Below are 21350 nucleotides of genomic sequence, written 5' to 3'. Positions count from 1 at the left end.
ATAGTCTGCAAATGATGTGTTGTTGTTGAGTAACCGTGTAATACTCCTCCATATCAGTAGGTAGCTAATTGCTTTGTAGATGTGGGAAACAGCGGGAGGCAGTGTGCAGGTAAAAAGGTGTCTAATGTTTAAATAAAAAATAAAAAAAGGTGAGTGCTCCTAATAATAAATTTACTTATAAGGCGCCTTTCTGGGCACTCAAGGACACCGTACATAATCAAAACAATAAAATCAAATTGGATAAAAACAACAACAAAGATAGAGAAGATAAGATGATTACAATGAATGAGCAGTCAGGAATAGGTGTGTTTTGAGTCTTGATTTGAAGAGGGATATTGAGTCGGCTGCGGATGTTGTGGATCGGTGGAGGGAATACTTCGAAGGCCTCCTCAATCCCACCAACACGTCTTCCTATGAGGAAGCAGTGCCTGGGGAGTCTGTGGTGGGCTCTCCTATTTCTAGGTTGCTGAGGTAGTTAAAAAGCTCCTCGGTGGCAAGGCCCCGGGGGTGGAAGAGATCCGCCCGGAGTTCCTTAAGGCTCTGGATGCTGTGGGGCTGTCTTGGTTGACAAGACTCTGCAGCATCGCGTGGACATCGGGGGCGGTACCACTGGATTGGCAGACCGGGGTGGTGGTTCCTCTCTTTAAAAAGGGGAACCGGAGGGTGTGTTCTAACTATCGTGGGATCACACTCCTCAGCCTTCCCGGTAAGGTCTATTCAGGTGTACTGGAGAGGAGGCTACGCCGGATAGTCCAACCTCGGATTCAGGAGGAACAGTGTGGTTTTCGTCCTGGTCGTGGAACTGTGGACCAGCTCTATACTCTCGGCAGGGTCCTTGAGGGTGCATGGGAGTTTGCCCAACCAGTCTACATGTGCTTTGTGGACTTGGAGAAGGCATTTGACCGTGTACCCTGGGAGGTCCTATGGGGAGTGCTCAGAGAGTATGGGGTATCGGACTGTCTGATTGTGGCAGTCCGCTCCCTGTATGATCAGTGCCAGAGCTTGGTCCGCATTGCCGGTAGTAAGTCGGACACGTTTCCAGTGAGGGTTGGACTCCGCCAAGGCTGCCCTTTGTCACCGATTCTGTTCATAACTTTTATGGACAGAATTTCTAGGCGCAGTCAAGGCGTTGAGGGGATCTGGTTTGGTGGCTGCAGGATTAGGTCTCTGCTTTTTGCAGATGATGTGGTCCTGATGGCTTCATCTGGCCAGGATCTTCAGCTCTCACTGGATCGGTTCGCAGCCGAGTGTGAAGCGACTGGGATGGGAATCAGCACCTCCAAGTCCGAGTCCATGGTTCTCGCCCGGAAAAGGGTGGAGTGCCATCTCCGGGTTGGGAAGGAGATCTTGCCCCAAGTGGAGGAGTTCAAGTACCTCGGAGTCTTGTTCACGAGTGAGGGAAGAGTGGATGGTGAGATCGACAGGCGGATCGGTGCGGCGTCTTCAGTAATGCGGACGCTGTATCGATCCGTTGTGGTGAAGAAGGAGCTGAGCCGGAAGGCAAAGCTCTCAATTTACCGGTCGATCTACGTTCCCATCCTCACCTATGGTCATGAGCTTTGGGTTATGACCGAAAGGACAAGATCACGGGTACAAGCGGCCCAAATGAGTTTCCTCCGCCGGGTGGCGGGGCTCTCCCTTAGAGATAGGGTGAGAAGCTCTGTCATCCGGGGGGAGCTCAAAGTAAAGCCGCTGCTCCTCCACATGGAGAGGAGCCAGATGAGGTGGTTCGGGCATCTGGTCAGGATGCCACCCGAACGCCTTCCCTAGGGAGGTGTTTAGGGCACGTCCGACCGGTAGGAGGCCGCGGGGAAGACCCAGGACACGTTGGGAAGACTATGTCTCCCGGCTGGCCTGGGAACGCCTCGGGGTCCCACAGGAAGAGCTGGACGAAGTGGCTGGGGAGAGGGAAGTCTGGGCTTCCCTGCTTAGGCTGCTGCCCCCGCGACCCGACCTCGGATAAGCGGAAGAAGATGGATGGATGGATATTGAGTCTAAGTTACGAAGGTCTGGTGGTAAAGACTTCCAAATTTCCAATGCCTTTCTAAGAAAAGGTATTGAAGCTTAGGGAAGGCTATGCAGAACGAAACTAAAACTGAACTGGCTACAAAGTAAACAAAAACAGAATGCTGGACGACAGCAAAGACTTACTGTGGAGCAGAGACGGCGTCCACAATGTACATCCGTGCATGACATGACAATCAACAATGTCCCCACAAAGAAGGATAAAAACAACTGAAATGTTCTTGATTGCTAAAACAAAGTAGATGCGGGGAATATTTTTCAACCTTTTTCACAACTTAGAGCTGTGCTCATATGAATGATTGTGTACTTTTTACACAACATGGTTGCATGTATTTTTTTGCTCCATTATTTTGGTTGTCTACTTCAGTGTTTTTCAACCTTTTTTGAGCCAAGGCACATTTTTTTTGCGTTGAAAAAATGCGGAGGCACACCACCAGCAGAAATCATTAAAAAACTAAACTCAGTTGGCAGTAAAAAGTGGTTGTTGGATATGACTTTAAAGCATAACCAATATCAATATAGCTCTTGTCTCAAAGTAGGTGTACTGTCACCACCTGTCACATCACACCATGACTTATTTGGACTTTTTTGTGTTTTACTTCTTGTCTTGCGCTCCCATTTTGGTGTCTTTTTCTCTTTTTTGGGCATTTTCCTGTAGCAGGTTCATGTCTTCCTTTAAGCGATATTTCCCTGCATCTACTTTGTTTTAGCAATCAAGAATATTTCACTTGTTTTTATCCTTCTTTGTGGGGACATTGTTGATTGTCATGCTCCACAGCAAGTCTTTGCTGTCGTCCAGCATTCTGTTTTTGTTTACTTTGTAGCCAGTTCAGTTTTAGTTTAATTCTGCATAGCCTTCCCTAAGCTTACTGTGTGTGGAGCAAAGATGGCGTCCACAATGTACATCCGAACATGACATGACAATCAACAATGTCCCCACAAAGAAGGATAAAAACAACTGAAATGTTCTTGCTTGCTAAAACAAAGTAGATGCGGGAAATATTGCTCAAAGGAAGACATGAAACTGCTACAGGAAAAGCCACCAAAATAGGAGCGCAAGACAAGAAATAAAACACAAAAAAGTCAGGGTGTGATGTGACAGGTGGTGACAGTACACCTACTTTGAGACAAGAGCTATATTGATGCATGCTTGGTTATGCTTTAAAGTCATATCCAACCACTTTTTACTGTCAACTGAGTTTCGTTGTTTAATGATTTCTGCTGGTGGTTTGCCTCCGCATTTTTTCAACGCAAAAAAAATGTGCCTTGGCTCAGAAAAGGTTGAAAAACACTGCCTTAAACATAAACAAATGTCCAGGTTTGACACCCACCGACCACGGAGAAGATGAGCGTGTTGGTGAAGTGTTGGTACAAGGAGAGCTTCACCACGTTCCTGCGCAGCTTCAGCAGCCGGGTGGTCTGCGACAGACTGATGAAGATGTGGCGCCAAGTCAGGGAGAACATAACATCAACTTCAAACTACACAGCGTTAAACACGGAGTGTGTGATGGGAGGACGTCAGATGTCTGAAGGATATCCACCACATGACGCAGGAGTCAATGAGGGACAAGCTGAGATTGGCCACCAAGGCAACCGTCCCGTAGAAACCCTGGAGAAACCAGATGGTTGGTGTTATTTTTAATAATAATTCATCACATATTTCCAGTTGTCCCACTACAAGCATGTCTGAAAGGGAGTTTTTAACCCATTTGTTTGTTCTCTATTCAAGTAAATAAATACATGAGCAAGTAAAGAATTATTAAATACATAACTAAACAATAATTAAAGTTCTCATAAATAAATACTTCAATATATAATGGTTGACCTAAATTCTAACTAAATTAGTAATAAATACAATTTGTGTTTCGTAAATAAACTGTCAATACAATTTAAGAGCCAATTAAATCACAGTGTCACCACTTTAGTCATGATTTTTGCGCTTAAGCTTTTCTCCGACTTTAGTTCCAGACTTCTTCTGTTTGTTTGATATGGTCATTACTGCCACAAGTGGTGGAAACTGGTATTACAACTGATTACCGTTGTTTTGATCACACGTTTTTAAGGCTGAAACGACGTGTCGACGTAGTCGACGTCATCGACGTCATCGGTTACGTAAATACGTCGACGCCGTTTTTATGCTTTGACGCGTCGCATATTTACGTCACACTGCCGTCATGGCGGAGCGCAAAGCAGATGATGCGAGCGGTGCGAGCGAGGGAAAAAAAAGCACGCCAAAAGTCGTCAAAAGTGTGGGAGTATTTCAATAAACGGTCTAATAATGTTGTAGCGGTGAACAGCTGTCTCGTCAGCTGACGCGCGAGCTCGCAACCGTGGCTGCTTAGCAACCAGCCAAACCCCACTTAATAAAATTATATTTTATCTTAGAGCACATCCGCCTCCCTATTCACCTAGGCAACCCCAGGAAATGTATATAATTCGGCATTATTTCGGCCAGTCGGCTTATAAAATCAGAGCCGATCAGTTTACGTTCGCGCGCAGGTATAACGCGGCGCGCTCCCGTCTCATCTGCTGGTGCGCGAGCCCGGTAATTAGACAGCTTTGTCAAATCAAGGAGTACAAAAGACGCCAGCGCAGAGTGGAAAAAGGTTTTAGTTCATTACAGATAACACAGAGTTGTGCCAAAAGTATGTAAGATTTAATATTTCTCTTCGTGGGTGTGGCGCACCTGTTGCGCTGGTGAGATTGGGGGGGGAGGGGGGGGGGGGGGGGGGGGGTACATGTAGCGTGCTTAGTCTGGAGGCTAAATACACACAGTGTGTTATGTAACTGTTGTTTAGTGTTGATATTCTTTGCTTAGTTTGATAAATGTTGGAGCAGTTTGCTTCATCAGGAGGGTGAAGTCACTCAACTTCAAGTGTTGGATTTAACTGTGTTGGATCATTGGCTGCTGGTGAGGGCATAGAAAAAGGGGCATTTTTCTACCAGTAGACAGCGTTTAAGATTGAGTGTTTCACTGCTAAATTAATAATATATTTATATTGAATATGGATTTTAAATATGTATCTAAATAGGTGGTTAATTGGTTAGGTATTTATGTATTTGCATATTGGGTTTTCTGTTGCATTTATCTATTGTGTTTCTGGGTTTAAATGTATTTTATATGTATCTTGGTGCATTTATGTTGAGACAATTTATTTAAAATCTGTTTTAACTTAAAGTGAAAAGATGTGTCCATTTTCTTGCACTTGTTTAATGGTTAAGAGTTTGATTGCCTAATTAATAATTGTAAATTATGGGATTGATAATTGATTGATTTTTTACAGCATGTTAATCTTGTGGTGTTTTGTCCTTAAAGGTTTTTCACCTACTAAAGGCTACTAAAGGCTACTAAAGGCTACTAAAGACAGCTAATGACAGCTAAAGAAACTAAAGTCTACTAACACTGCTAAAGACTGCTAAAAAGACTAAAGAAGAAAAAAGAAGCTGTTTCTTTGTTGGAAAAACTGTTGCAAACTAAAGGAAAATAAAAGGAAAAAGTAACTACGGTCTGGTCTTTTGAGTGAAATCCAGAAGCCACATTCAGCATTGGTACATCCCTTCAAGTGTGGGATAAGCACAGCGAAAAAAGCAAAACACTTGACAGTTGTTGTATGCACACTGTGTCGAGCGGAAATGGCCTATCATAGCAGCACAACGGCTATGAACGAACATTTGAAAAGAAAACACCCGACAGCGTTCTTGCCATCACCATCAACTAGTCAATGGTCCGCGTGAGTATACGTTGTCATCATTACACAAAAACATGAATGTGTCATTTGTATCTGCGTTGTAAATTCATAAACTAAAACACTGTTTCGCTCTGAGAGGCGCGTTTGGCGTGCCTGTTCAGTGTTTACAAAGACGCGCTCCTCTTTAACGCTAACGTTAATTAGTTGTGCAAATACCTTTTACAACATTAACAGTTACATATACTATGTACAAACCAACAATTCACTTTCACTTTAATCATACTATCATTGTTGTGTTATTAAGCAAAATAAGCAATACTTTTACTTTTGTTGAAATGTTTACACTGTTACAGAATATTTAGTTTTGCACTTTTTTGTATTGGATGTTTATCTTTATTTTTGCACATTTTAAAGCAAAATAAGCAATACTTTTACTTTAGAAATGCTTATACTATTGCAGAATATTAAGATTTGCACTGGATGTTTACTTTTATATTTGCACATTAAAAAGCAAATACGCTACTTTTAATTTTGTTAAATGTTAAAAGTTTTAAATGTTTACATTGTTACAGAATATTTTGTCATGTTGTTGTCAATGTTGACTGAGTGGCCATACTTTTTTTTGTAAATAAAAGTCATGCCTTTTGAAAAAACTGGCCTACATTTATTTTTTCATCTTCATTTTAAATTAAAAAAAAAATCGGTAAAAGGAAAAAGAATCTATAGATTAATCGAAAAAAATAATCTATAGATTAACAGATTAATCGAAAAAATAATCTATAGATTAATCGATAGAAAAATAATCGTTAGCTGCAGCCTTACACGTTTTTACCACAAGGGCTTTGAAAGCTGACATGATTTAGTGTGCAGAAAAAGACAAACTGCGCACACTTGAAGGCCACAAATATGCTGAAATGAGGAGAAAATAGTGAGAGTAATGCCACTTACCCCCGTCACTCTCAGCACGCCCTCCACTGAAGAGAAGAGGAGGTAAAGAAGCCCAACGGCTGCCAGCCGGTGCACTGTGGTTCCTAACCTGGGCCTGAATGAGACAAATATCATCCCTCAATTCCATTTGTCAACAAGTAATGCATGAACCCCAACAACATAATCCAGACTAAGTATCTGACTAAACTGAGTACAGCCCAAACATTTGTATTGCACTCCCCATAATTGCCCAAATATATCTGTGGCAGTGGGAGTGTGGCTTGGTGCACGGGCAATATGACATCATCATATATTTTGCATAACTGTCGACGATGCATATATTTTCTTTAATTTAAGGCCCAAGCTGTTTGTTTACATGCTTTTTTGAAATTTCTCTTTGCTATTTGGGCTTATTGGACCCTAATTAGAATAAAAACTAAGAATCATCTTTTGATATGATGTACTTAGTCCATAAGTACACAAATGTGTACTTCATGTTTAGTGACATGCTAATTCTTATTTTTACACTTTTTTTCTTCCAAATTCCATTATATGTTATACTCTTCTGACACCACCAGATGGCAGTATAAGTGTCCACATAAGCGGCCATAAGACCCCAATTCAGTACTGTACACAATTTTGGAAATAAGAGCCTTTAGAGGCTAAAAAGGCTAAAACATGTTATACATATACTTAAAAACAAATGTGTGTTATTAGTATTAACGTATATGTTTCTTATATTATATTATATTAACCTTTCTTACCTTCTGGTACCCGCTGATCTGTATTTGGGATCTGCATAAATCCTAAAAAATTGCGCACTACCGCCTTTGTAGTCCGTGTCGACACCATAGTTGATAATCGTCTTTTTCTCTATCTTCTTATGTGACATTCACTGTTGCCATTTCTAATATAAAGTAGTGTAAAGTTCTTACTTATATCTGTCAGTAAACTCGCCATGAAAGCACTAAAACATACCGGTGTAGTGACTTTACATTAATCACCCAAGGAACTTTAGTTATTAGAGAGTCCCGGAGGACATGCTGCTCCGTTATTGATTGAAGTAAAGTGTGAATGTCATTAAAACAGTTAGCTTCTTCTTTTGACACTTCTTCCACTCCCGTCCTTGCACGCTACACCGCTACAACAAAGATGACGCTGTCCAAGTGGAGGCACGTAAATAAGAGCAATCCTGAAGAGACTGTCGGAAAGTGAGTTGAAGATGATGTGTAAAACATCATCTATGCAACATTTTGAGCAAAGAACCACCATCACATGTTCTGCAGACCACAAGGAAGTCTTTTACATTTAGAAAAAAAAGAAAAAAAAGACTCCTTTAATGCGCCTTATAATCCGGTGCGCCCTATGGTCCGGAAAATATGGTAAGTTTGCCAAATATGTGAACAGTCCATGAAGTCGTGTAAAACTAACTGGATAGTAATGTCAAAATAAGAGTAGTTTTCACAAGAAATGCATTCATTTTATTAAATGTTATTTTCTTTTGAACTTGTTTTGTTTCCTTACTTTTGCCAAATGCCAACTCCGTCCCAGGGTGATCACGCTGTGGCGCTTATGCTGACAAGCGATTCCGATGCAAGTTTTTCAAAATAAAGCACAGAGAAGCATTTTTACAATATTTGAGATTTTTTTTTTTAAACTAATTATGGTCCATAGTGCATAAATAATATAACATAGCACTGCTAGGATCCCGGAAATATGACCATATCACACCAACTCTCAAATCCCTTCACTGGCTTCCTGTTCCACTCAGAATTGGATTCAAAGTCTCCCTACTAACCCACCAGTGCCTCCATGGAAATGCCCCCCTCTACCTCAAAGAACTACTCACCCCCAAATCCTCCACACCACACCTCCGCTCCGGACAGGCTAACCTCCTCCAACCTACGAGGACAAAGCTACGAACAATGGGAGACCGGGCTTTCTGCTCCGCCGCTCCCAGTCTGTGGAACACTCTCCCTGACCACCTGAGGGCACCACAGACTGTGGATGCTTTTAAAAAAGGCTTAAAAACCCTTCTTTTTAAAAAATGCCTTTTTTTTTTTTTTAGATATATGCATACTAGTTTTAGCTATTTGGCTGTTCTAGTTTTTATTTGTATTTATTTTTTATTATCTTTTTATTTTTATTTTTTTTAATACACTGCAGCACTTTGAGGTTGTTTACTCAATGTAAAGTGCTTTTTACAAATAAAATCTATTATTATTATTATTATTATTAACACATTATGTATCCTTTCATGCAATATATTACTTAAATGTGTTTAATATTTTTCCCTACGCTTTGAACCCTGCGGATTATAAAAAAGTGGGGCGAATTTATGATTCCCCCCCCCCCCCCCCCCCGCTAATTGCTATAATGTTTTGTTCCATAGTTTTTATTCAACCCAAGCAGAGGACTGAAATGGTGTGTTATTTCGACGTCTTTTGGACGAATTGAAAATGCACTTCCTGTTTTGCCTCGAACCGAGAGAAAAAAAAAATGTCCGTAGCGTTTCTGCTCGAAAGTATTTTACATTCATCGCTCCCAGCAACGTTTGTAAGTTTCACAATTTAACTAAAACAATTCATAGTTATTAAACGGTCACATGAGTTATGCCTGTAGGGGTGTTTTCATGCATATAAGTACGTGCCATCGCATTGTAATGAAGCTAGCGTCGGTAGCATTAGCTAATATGCTAACACGTCTACAAGAGTAAGTATTATTAAGTATCATTACTACAATGAAATTATTTTTGTGTTGTTTCAGTTTCACAAATTCCCCAGTAAATTCTCCAAAACGTCAACTATGACAACTTCCGTTGTGTTTGATCAGCCGTTTTACTGCCGCGTCACAGACACCGTTTGGAAACAATAAAAGGTATGTAAATAAACACAAAATATTTCTGTGTAAATAACTTATTTCACAACGTATGTATCTGCGGCTTATAGTCCGGTGCGGCTAATATATGGAACATGTTTTCTTCTAAAATGTAGGGCAGGATTTCTTCTACTTGCACTCTATGGCCCTGGCAAATACGCCAATAAATGGTAACAAATGTGGGTGGTTTGACCTTATTGCAACATGCTACCATGTCCAAAAAGAACTCACTTGACGATGCCATAACCGAGGCTGACAATGAGGACCAGGATGCGGGCGAGAGATCTTTTCAGCGCAGACAGCAGCTCGGCAAATATCACCGCTCCTTCCACGTAGTCGCCTCGGTAGCGGATGCTCTGGTACTCCGAGTAGAAGACGGCTTTCTCCAGCATGCCCAGGATGATGACGCCGCTGATCCAGAACTGGATGCGCAGCAGGTCCCTCCAGTAGCAGGCGCACCAGAAGAGCCAGAGGGTCCCGAAAAAGACGTAGACGATGCACATGACCATGAAGAACTGCGAGACATCACGAGATTGACATGGTGTCATTACACAAAGTACAAAAGCAGTGAAGTTGTCACCTTGTGTAAATGGTCAATAAAAAGAGAATACAACAAATCCTTTTCAACTTATACTCAATTGAATAGACTGCAAAGACAAGATATTTCATGTTCACACTGACAAACTTTCTTCTTTTTTGCAAATGTTAGCTCATTTGGAATTTGATGCCTGCAACATGATTCAAAAAAGCTGGCACAAGTGGCAAAAAAGAGTGAGAAAGTAGAGGAATGCTCTTATTTGGAACATCCCACAGGCTAATTGGGAACAGGTGGGTGCCATGATTGGGTATAAAAGCAGCTTCCATGAAATGCTCAGTCATTCACAAACAAGGACGGGGGCGAGGGTCACAACAAATGCCTGAGCAAATTGTTTAAGAACAACATTTCTCAACAAGGAATTTCGGGATTTCACCATCTACGCTCCGTAATATCATCAAAAGGTTCAGAGAATGTGGCGAAATCACTGCACGTAAGCCACAATATTACACACCTTGGATCCCTCAGGCGCTACTGCATCAAAAAGCCACATCAGTGTGTAAAGGATATCACCACATGGGCTCAGGAACACTTCAGAAAACCACTGTCAGTAACTACAGTTGGTCGCTACATCTGTAAGTGCAAGTTAAAACTCTACTATGCAAAGCCAAAGCCATTTATCAACAACACCCAGAAACACTTCGCTGGGCCCGAGCTCATCTAAGATGGACTGATGCAAAGTGTAAAAGTGTTCTGTGGTCTGACGGGTCCACGTTTCAAATTGTTTTTGGAAACTGTGGATGTCGTGTTGTCTGGACCAAAGAGGAAAAGAACCATTCGGATTGTTCTAGGGTGAAAGTGTAAAAGGCAGCATGTGTGATGGTATGGGGGTGTATTAGTGGCCAAGACATGGGTAACTTACACATCTGTGAAGGCACCATTAATGCTGAACGGTACATACAGCTTTTGGAGCAACATATGTTGCCATCCAAGCAATGTTATCATGGACGCCCCTGCTTATTTCAGCAAGACGATGCCAAGCCACGTGTTACAACAGCGTGTGCGGGTACTAGACTGGCCTGCCTGTAGTCCCAGTGTTTCCCACACATTCATTTATTTGTGGCGGCCCGCCACGAAACAATTACGTCCGCCACAAATGGATTTTTCGGCTTTTTCTCGCTCGACCACTCATAAAAGCAATGGGACTCTGTCTGTGAATGTACCTTGTAGTTACAACTCCGGTGCAGTAGGTGGCGGTAGCCTACTATGCATTGTAACTCCGCCAATAGCACTTCATTCACCTGGTGGGCCAGAAGAAGAAGAAGAAGAAGAAGAAGAGGGACGGACGGACGGACGGGATCAAAATACGAGGGTAATATATGTTATAGGTAGATAGGTTATAGCTGCATCGCTCGCGGCTCGTCATATATTTAATGTTAATCCGCGATTTCACCGAGCGTTTCACTGACGGTGAGCAGCCTGACGCTGCTTCATTATCACCGTCGCTGTTTGACTCGGGTCCAGGCAGACGCACGTAATAACAATCACCTGTTTTCATACCGACGAGCTAACGTGTCCAGGTTATAACCCTGTTGTCAATAAACACACGTGGAGACGCTGCTTCAGATACTGCATTAATACTCAAGCTACTGCTACTGGTCAAATAATGTGAAATAGCATATAATTGTACATGTATGCAATGCCATTTAAATGTAATTATAGATAATAATAATAATAAATACTGTGTAGTGTTGTAAATAGTCAACGGGAAGGATTTTAACAAGATATAAGCCATGAGCACTACACAGCCAGAAAAAAACCTAGGCAGGACAAGTAAAAATATTGGGGCAAGTAGATTTGAGAAGTCGGGCAAGTAGAAAAATTAGGGTGGAGGGAACAGGTGAGACTCAGCAAACACTGAAAAATAAAGCAGGGTCAGATCAGAAATGCATTTTTCTCATGAAAAGGGTCCTAATTTATATTCTTATGTGCCTTATAGAGAGGACCACGACAAAACATAGAGCGACTAGCTCCAGTGCGACCTGTTCAGCAGCAGCAGGAGGAGGAGGAGGTTGACTGACTGTGGCAGGACACCTCTGCCTCTGTTTCACTTTATGTTGCTGGTAAATAATATGGTTGTAGTAGAAGGCTAAAGTTAAATTATTTAGTGTGCACTAATTAAAGGGGCAGAGCTTTAAGAGACATTTTAGCTTTTATATTTTATAAGATATATTTTTTTGTAAGAACCACAATTAATAAATATATTTCAGTGAATAACTAATTGTTCAAATCTGTATATAAATATGTACATAAAGGGTTGTAATTATATTCCAACTCCGCGTTCTTCTTGGTCATCGCCGCTGCCGGAATATAAGTTGAAAAGGTCTGCCTGAATGCAGCTGAGATAGGCTCCAGCATCCTCCGCGACCCCGAACGGTACAAGCGTTAGAAAATGGATGGATGCATTCTGTTTTTATTTACCATTTCCACTGCTTTTGTACATTAGAAGTGAATGCCAGCACACTAACAGTGCAATGACAATGTACAGTCCTGCTCATACGTACCATCATCTGGGGCCAGTCTGCCGGGGATGAATAGTCATGTGGTCCCTTCATCTCCACTTTCACTGTGCAGGGAAAGCAAAGTGTTGTCATGGTGTTCCATAGTGAACAAAAAGGTTCTCCTCCTCACTGGTGAAAGTAAAGTCTTCCTCCTCCGGGCCGCGGAAGACTGGCTGCACCTTCACGATGAACAGGTAAGGGCTGTCCTCCCACGCCTTGGCCACGGCGCCGATGTCCTGCAAGCGCCACGTCGCCATGACATGAGTGACTTGACAAAAGTGTCTTTCATTTGGTGCAGGAAGTCATTCTTACCGGCTTGTCGGGCCAAGTGAGGCTCTGGTTGGAAGGGTCACTCTAAATCCAGCAGAGCAAAATAAGAAGGTGATTGTTGTTCAGGACTTGATGGGACTCACCTTGGGACTAGACAGGGGTTGGTAGGGATTGAAGTCTGCATAGTACACCTTGGAGAAGGGGAAAGAGACACAATCAATACAAATAATAATAAACCGTATTATTTAAAAAATATATTGTTTTAAAAGTATAACTACCGTATTTTTCGGACTATAAGTGGCAGTTTTTTTTCATAGGGGGTGCGACTTATACTCAGGAGCGACTTATGTGTGAAATGATGAACACATTATAATATTATTGATCTCATTCAAGTAAGAGACTAGACGTATAAGATTTCATGGGATTTAGCGATTAGGAGTGACAGATTGTATAGCATGTTCTATATGTTATAGTTATTTGAATGACTCTTACCATAATATGTTACGTTAACATACCAGTTGGTTATTTATGCCTCATATAACGTACACTTATTCAGCCTGTTGTTCACTATTCTTCATTTATTTTAAATTGCCTTTCAAATGTCTATTCTTGCTGTTGGCTTTTATCAAAAAAAATGTCCCCCAAAAATGTGACTTATACTCCAGTGCGATTTATATATGTTTTTTTCCTTCTTTATTATGCATTTTCAGCCGGTGTGACTTCTACTCTGGAGTGACTTATACTCATACTTGCCAACCTTGAGACCTCCGATTTCGGGAGGTGGGGGGAGGGGGTTGTGGGTGGGCGTGGTCGGGGTGGGAGGGGGCGTGGCTAAAAGGGGAGGAGTATATTTACAGCTAGAATTCACCAAGTCAAGTATTTCATATATATATATATATATATATATATAAGACATACTTGACGTTCAGTGAATTCTAGCTATATATATATATATATATATATATATATTTTTTTTTTTTAAATTTATTTATTATATATTTTATTATATATATATATATTTATATATATTTTATTATATATATATATATATATATATATATATAAAATAAATACTTGAATTTCAGTGTTAATTTATTTACACATATACACACACATAACACTCATCTACTCATTGTTGAGTTAAGGGTTGAATTGTCCATCCTTGTTCTATTCTCTGTCACTATCTTTCTAACCATGCTGAACACCCTCTCTGATGATGCATTGATGTGTGGCACGCACAAAAGTGCTTTCATCAAATGCACTAGATGGCAGTATTGTCCTGTTTAAGAGTGTTACAACATTGCTGTTTACGGCAGACCAACTGCTTTACGGTATACAAAAAAGTGACTGCTGTTGTGTGTTGTTACCACGCTGGGAGGACGTTAATAAAACTGTCTAACAATAAACCCACATAAGAAACCAAGAACTCGCCCTCCATCATTCTATAGTTATAACGTGATTGGGCAGGTACGCTTTTTTATATTGTGGAGGACCTGAGTCCGCCTGAATTTCGGGAGATTTTCGGGAGAAAATTTGTCCCGGGAGGTTTTCGGGTGAGGCGCTGAATTTCGGGAGTCTCCCGGAAAATCCGGGAGGGTTGGCAAGTATGCTTATACTCCGAAAAATACAGTATTTTTTGTACTTCTTTAATAAAAAAAAAGACAGAATTTTACAAAAACGCCTCAATATAACAAATACATTCTGAAACTAAATCATTAAAACGTCTAAAAAAAAAAAAATGTGAGTAATTGTTTGGATCAGATGAATCCCACTATAGCTGAAGCTGCAGGAGTTATAGCGACATTGAACACTAGTGCAGAGCACACCTGGGCAAATCAAGGCCCGGGGGCCACATGTGGCCCGTTAAGCTTTTCAATCTGGCCCGCCGGACATTCCCAAATATTTATTTATTTAGATGTTTAAGATGTAAAGTGTAGCTGCCATTATGATGTGCACTCATCTTTTCTAATGACCGGAAGTCTTCAACTATACTAAGTCTTGCAATCTGCATGATATACTAGTTACTATGCTCATCTAATAAGTTACTATGGTCATCTAATTAGTTACTATGGTCATCTAATTAGTTACTATGGTCATAATTAGTTACTATGGTCATCTAATTAGTTACTATGGTCATCTAATTAGTTACTATGGTCATGATTAGTTACTTTGTCATCTAATTAGTTCATACTTGCCAACCTTGAGACCTCCGATTTCGGGAGGTGGGGGGCGTGGTTGGGGGCGGGGCTAAGAGGAGAGGAGTGTATTTACAGCTAGAATTCACCAAGTCAAGTAGAGATGAGCGGTTTGCGGGCACAACCGCGGTGTCCGCGGATTATCCGCGGATCGGGCGGATGAAATTAAAAAAAAAATAGATTTAATCCGCGGGTCGGGTTGGGTCGGGTGGTTAATTGAAATAGAAAAAAATTAGATTTTAAATAGATTCAGGCGGGTGGCAGTTAAACCAATTGGTAAATATATATACATAGTTAAATGTTGTTACCCACATACGAAAAACGAGCAGGCACCTGCAGCATATGCCACAACAGAAGAAGAAAAAAAAAGAGATGGACACTTTTACGGAGCGGAGAAGGGACGCCTCGCCGGGGTCCGGGACCGAGGCCCCTTCCCCCGAGAGGGCCCCACCGGGAGCCGTAGCTGAGGTGATCCGCGAGAAGGGCCCGACGCACGTCCAGGGTCACCACCGCGCCCACCACACCGACACCCCGCCTCGTCCACCTTCGCCGCGGCCGGCGTCACGCGCAGCAGGTAAGCAGCTTACCTGCCCGCCACCCCCGTGGCCGGGGGCTCGTAACAGGGGTCACTCCGCGCGCTCCGCCCGCGCAGCTTACCTGCCCGCGCAGCTTACCTGCCCGCCACCCCTGTTGCCGGGGGCGCGTAACAGGGGTCACTCCGCGCGCAGTGCGCTCACGAAAGGGGTGGGGCTCACCCTGGTTGATATAGACAGCAGCTAGGACGGTGGCCATGGAAGTCGGAACCCGCTAAGGAGTGTGTAACAACCCACCTGCCGAATCAACTAGCCCTGAAAATGGATGGCGCTGGAGCGTCGGGCCCATATACCCGGCCGTCGCCGGCAGCGAGACGCGCTTGGAGGTGCGCTCAGCACGGCTCCCATATGATTGCGCACTGGTGTGCGTCTGGGTCGTGACAGCGTGGCACGCGAATGTCTGTGCTGCATTGGATCAGTCTCCTTTCTTTAACAGGCAAAAGCTTTATAACCTCACTAATGCCTTGCATCGTCTATATTAGATATATAACAACGGGCGGGTGCGGGCGGATGCGGTTCTGATCAAATGTTAGATCGGGTGAATTGCGGATGGTTGACGACTTTCTGATGCGGTTGCGGATGAAATAATTGCCTATCCGCGCATCTCTAAAGTCAAGTATTTCATATATATATATATATATATATATATATATATATATATATATATATATATATATATATAAGAAATACTTGACTTTCAGTGAATTCTAGCTATATATATTTTTATTTTATTATATACTTGTCCAGGGTGTACCCCGCCTTCCGCCCGATTGTAGCTGAGATAGGCTCCAGCGCCCCCCGCGACCCCAAAGGGAATAAGCGGTAGAAAATGGATGGATGGATATTATATATATATATATATATATATATATATAAATAAAAGAAATACTTGAATTTCAGTGTTCATTTATTTACACATATACACACACATAACACTCATCTACTCATTGTTGAGCTAAGGGTTGAATTGTCCATCCTTGTTCAATTCTCTGTCACTATTTTTCTAACCATGCTGAACACCCTTTCGCAGGTACCCAGAAAGGTTTCGAGTACCACCAAAAAAACGGAATCTCTGAAGACAGTATAAAAATCTGTGTTAAAGGTGTACAAATACTGCTTGTATAATAAGCATGTTATTTTTTTTTACAAATGAGGGTTAAGAGTTCATTACTAAAAAAAAAAAAGAAAAGAATGTGGCTTAAGTACAGTTTTTGAATTGAGCTGCTGCATTTTTTGGTGGGTTGTTTATTTATTTTGAGTAACTTCTATACATTTCTAAAAGGGGAGGAATGTAATAGTGATCTATGTTTGTCTGTTGCCATCTCCTGGTGAATGTTGGCTATAGCGTACTGGGGTTACTTTTTGGTTGGCCAACGATTTACGTGGTGTTGTGCACCTGACGTCACTCAGGTCCGCATGGAGCTGGAGGGGGCGTGGCTTCCAGCTCCGCCTGAATTTCGGGAGATTTTCGGGAGAAAATTCGTCCCGGGAGGTTTTCGGGAGAGGCGCTGAATTTCGGGAGTCTCCCGGAAAATCCGGGAGGGTTGGCAAGTATGAATGAGTTACTATGGTCATCTAATGAGTTACTACGGTAATGTAAGTCAGCTCAGACGAGGCACCAAGCAGTGTTTCCACAGAGTGTTTCCAGAGCCTGAAATGTGGGTGTCAGGGACAGACATTTTTACAACAAAGTTCTAAAGTTTAGTACATCAGATTGTAGGTGGGGTTTTTTTACTCTTTGCGTGCATATTTTGCTGTGTTTGTTGAAGTTTTGTTGTGTTGTGTAAAATATGTGGATGGAGTGTGACGCTCATATGTTGTCAATATTCAGTGTTTTATCCTTCATAGTTAATATTGTAAATCCACATTCTTTATTTCCATGTACATTCTGGGTGTCTTTCAGTAAAATAATTCTGATGTTTCATCATGAAATGTAGGACAAATTGCCAAACGTTTGAGGGTGAGCAACCCAACCTTTGGCGAGAAGAGAGCCGAGCAGTTGTCAAAGTAGACGTAGCCCTGACTGTAGAAGCCACTCCAGCCTTCTTTCAGCATGTGCTCCATGGCGAACATGTTGATGGCCTTGTTGTCCTGCAGCGTGGACATGGACACACCAATGAGAGTCAACTGGTACGTCAACGGGTGTGCAGGCAGTACTCACCGGCGTGTTGAAGACCTCGTTGTAGCAGACAGACGAGCGCAGGTACCAGCTGATGTTGAAGGCCACAGTTCGGTCGCATGAGCCCACGTCACCCTGGACTGCAGGCAGGATCAAACCTCATAATTACTGTTTCGCTAATTTGTGTCATGTGTTACGTCCGTGCCACACTAATTAGCAGCATGTACTATAATATATACCGTATTTTTCGGACTATAAGTCGCTCTGGAGTATACGTCGCACCGGCCGAAAATGCATCATAAAGAAGGAAAAAAAACATATACGGTATAAGTCTCATTTTTTGGGGAAATGTATTTGATAAAAGCCAACAGCAAGAATAGACATTTGAAAGACAATTTAAAATAAATGAAGAATAGTGAACAACAGGCTGAATAAGTGTACGTTATATGAGGCATAAATAACCAACTGGTATGTTAACGTAACATATTATGGTAAGAGTCCAGTGTTTCCCACACATTCATTTATTTGTGGCGGCCCGCCACGAAAGAATTACGTCCGCCACGAATGGATTTTTCGGCTTTTGACTCGCTCGACCGCTCATAAAAGCAATGGGACTCTGTCTGTGAATGTACCTTGTAGTTACAACTCTGGTGCAGTAGGTGGCGGTAGCCTACTATGCATTGTAACTCCGCCAATAGCACTTAATTCACCTGGTGGGCCAGAAGAAGAAGAAGAAGAAGAAAAAGACGGAGTAAAAGAATGGACCGACCGGATCAAAATACGAGGGTAATATAGGTTGTAGGTAGATAGGTTATAGCTGCATCGCTCGCGGCTCGTCATATATTTAACGTTAATCCGCGACTTCACCGAGCGTTTCACTCACGGTGAGCAGCCTGACGCTGCTTCATTAACACCGCCGCTGTTGTCACGTCACGTGTTACCATACCGACGAGCTAACGTGTCCAGGTTATAACCCTGTTGTCAATAAACACACGTGGAGACGGTGCTTCAGATACTGCATTAATAATGAAGCTAAATTGTCCACTGCAGCATGTGAATGCAATGAAAAGAATAAAATCTGAGCCAACCAGCTGTTAAAATGTTGTCCAGGTTAATGTTTTGGCCATTAAAGGCCCTTCATTTCAAGATTTCAACTGTGATCGGGCTTTAAACAGGTGGCTGACCTGTTCAGATGGGTGTAACTCAGGGGTGCTCACACTTTTTCTGCAGGCGAGCTACTTTTCAATTGATCAAGTCGTGGGGATCTACCTCATTCATATATATCATTTATATTTACTTATTTATGAAATATATGTTTTTGTTAACAAGTTAAAGGTGTTTAATGATAATGCAAGCATGTTTAACACATATAGTTAATATTGTTAATAAATTAAAAGTGTTTAATGATAATACAAGTATGTTTAATACATATAGTTAATATTGTTAACAAGTTAAAGGTGTTTAAAAATAATACAAGCATGTTTAACACATATAGATTCCTTTCTTTCATGAAGACAAGAATATAAGTTGGTGTATTACCTGATTGTGATGACTTGCATTGATAGGAATCAGACAGTGGTGCTGATAACGTCCGCATTTTCGAATGGAGGAGAAAAAAGTCCTCCTTTCTGTCCAATACCACATGAAAGTGGTTGGTTTTTGGCATCTTATTTGTCCAGCTTCTGTACTCCTTTGTATACACTTTACAAGAAATACATTGTCGGCAAACTCCGTAGCTTGCTAGCTTGTGCACGCCAGCTTTCTGAGACTCTTATTTTGGTAGCGCAACTGTGCAGTCGGTCTTTGGAGTTTTGACGACAGGTACGGCGCCAGAGTCTGTTGAAATAAAGTGTTTCTCGCCTTCCTGTCGGTAATTTTAATGAGCTAAATATGTACATAAAGTGTTGTACTTATATTCCAACTCCGCGTTCTTCTTGGTCATCGCCGTTGCCGCCATCACCCCCCGCCCCCTGACCACACCACCACAAATAGATGCCTGTCCTGTGGGAAACACTGGAGTCATTCAAATAACTATAACATATAGAACATGCTATACGTTTACCAAACAATCTGTCACTCCCGATCGCTAAATCCCATGAAATCTCCTTCCTCGGTGTCGCCTCTGGTATGCGCCCCGCTAGCGTCCTTTCTTTCTGCTGCTCGATTGCTGTTCTCTGCAGCATAGTTCACTACGTCCGGCTTGTAATCTGCAGTAAATGATTTACTTTTCGGTGCCATTTTAGTTCAGTCCTTCTCAGTTTTTATAAGTTACCGCCAATGTTGATGTGATCCATTTTAATAGCTACGGCAATAGCATATAGCATATAGCAGTTAGCATATCATGGCCTACAATACACTTCTGCCATGACCTGCCCCCGCCGAATTCTTATTGGTTGGCGTGTGAGTGACGATTGTTGACGTGTGTGTGACGATTGCGGACATTTTCTTCGTCACTCACGCGAATGAGATGAATAATATTATTTGATATTTGACGCTAATGTGTTCATCATTTCACACATAAGTCGCTCCTGAGTATAAGTCGCACCCCCGGCCAAACTATGAAAAAAACTGCCACTTATAGTCCGAAAAATACGGTATACACTAGGTATGTAACGGTACGTGTATTTGTATTGAACCGTTTCGGTACGGGAGTTCCGGTTCAGTTCGGAGGTGTACCGAAGGACTTTCCACACGGACATATTAAGTAGCGTAACGCTCGTTGTGTAAACAATGCACAGCGAGGCACAACACACGGCATGCTAGCAGCTAACGGGCTAGGATAGACTGACCATACGTCCTCTTTTCACCGGACATGTCCTCTTTTGCGGAGCTGTCAGGGCGGAGTTTCTTAAATGCCTCAAATGTCCAGCATTTTGAGTTAGGGTTGCGTGTATTTCAATGTACGTTCAGGGTTAAGAAGGGGTTAAAAACAAAACAAACAGCAGCATTGGTGAGGGAGGGGCAGAGACAGAGAGAGAGAGAGAGAGAGAGTTATGATAAACGCGCATGCGTCGCCAGGCTCTGCTTTTTATCCATACATTTATCACATTTAATTTTTTATTATCTATAGCAGGGGTGTCAAAAGTGTGCCCCGGAGGCCATTTGCGGCCCACAGCTAATGTTTTAAAGGCCCACGGCACATTCTAAAAATACTATTCAAATAAACAAAAACATAACAAAAGTGAAATAAAAAAACTTAAAGGTTAAATGTAATTTAGAAAAAGTTGCAATTTTGACTAATAAAACAAAGCTGTTTTTTTTTTCTTTCAAACTGTCATTGCTCAAAACATAATATTGAATCAAAATCAATGTTATTATGAATTATTGACCTATCCAAGGTTCCCATTACTTCACATCAAATATTACACTAAGAAAAATATTTCTGGTGGAAGATTTTGCAAATTTGGTAAATAAATAATCCAAAAATGTATATATATATTTTTTTTTACTGTACCGAAAATGAACCGAACCGTGACCTCTAAACCGAGGTACGTACCGAACCGGAATTTTTGTGTACCGTTACACCCCTAATATATATATATATATATATATATATATA

General features: G+C 41.7%; 1 protein-coding gene across 1 annotated transcript in view; it reads right to left on the bottom strand.

Moving 5' to 3' along the window:
• LOC133624090 (transmembrane protein 87A-like) overlaps positions 1-21350 on the bottom strand; it is a 46895-nt gene that overhangs the window by 13239 nt on the left and 12306 nt on the right. The window contains exons 3-12 of the mRNA XM_072916157.1: positions 17834-17931; positions 17647-17763; positions 13028-13075; positions 12927-12968; positions 12745-12850; positions 12618-12679; positions 9750-10033; positions 6663-6756; positions 3563-3634; positions 3357-3465 (exon numbers count right to left, since the gene is read on the bottom strand). Of these exons, the coding sequence (XP_072772258.1) occupies positions 3357-3465; positions 3563-3634; positions 6663-6756; positions 9750-10033; positions 12618-12679; positions 12745-12850; positions 12927-12968; positions 13028-13075; positions 17647-17763; positions 17834-17931 (1032 nt within the window). The remainder of the gene's footprint in view (positions 1-3356; positions 3466-3562; positions 3635-6662; positions 6757-9749; positions 10034-12617; positions 12680-12744; positions 12851-12926; positions 12969-13027; positions 13076-17646; positions 17764-17833; positions 17932-21350) is intronic.

The sequence above is a fragment of the Nerophis lumbriciformis genome, linkage group LG26, assembly GCF_033978685.3.
Source record: "Nerophis lumbriciformis linkage group LG26, RoL_Nlum_v2.1, whole genome shotgun sequence".
NCBI classification, from domain to species: domain Eukaryota; kingdom Metazoa; phylum Chordata; class Actinopteri; order Syngnathiformes; family Syngnathidae; genus Nerophis; species Nerophis lumbriciformis.
Note: the sequence above shows the minus strand (reverse complement) of the source record. Positions and strands in the feature narration are given on the sequence as shown.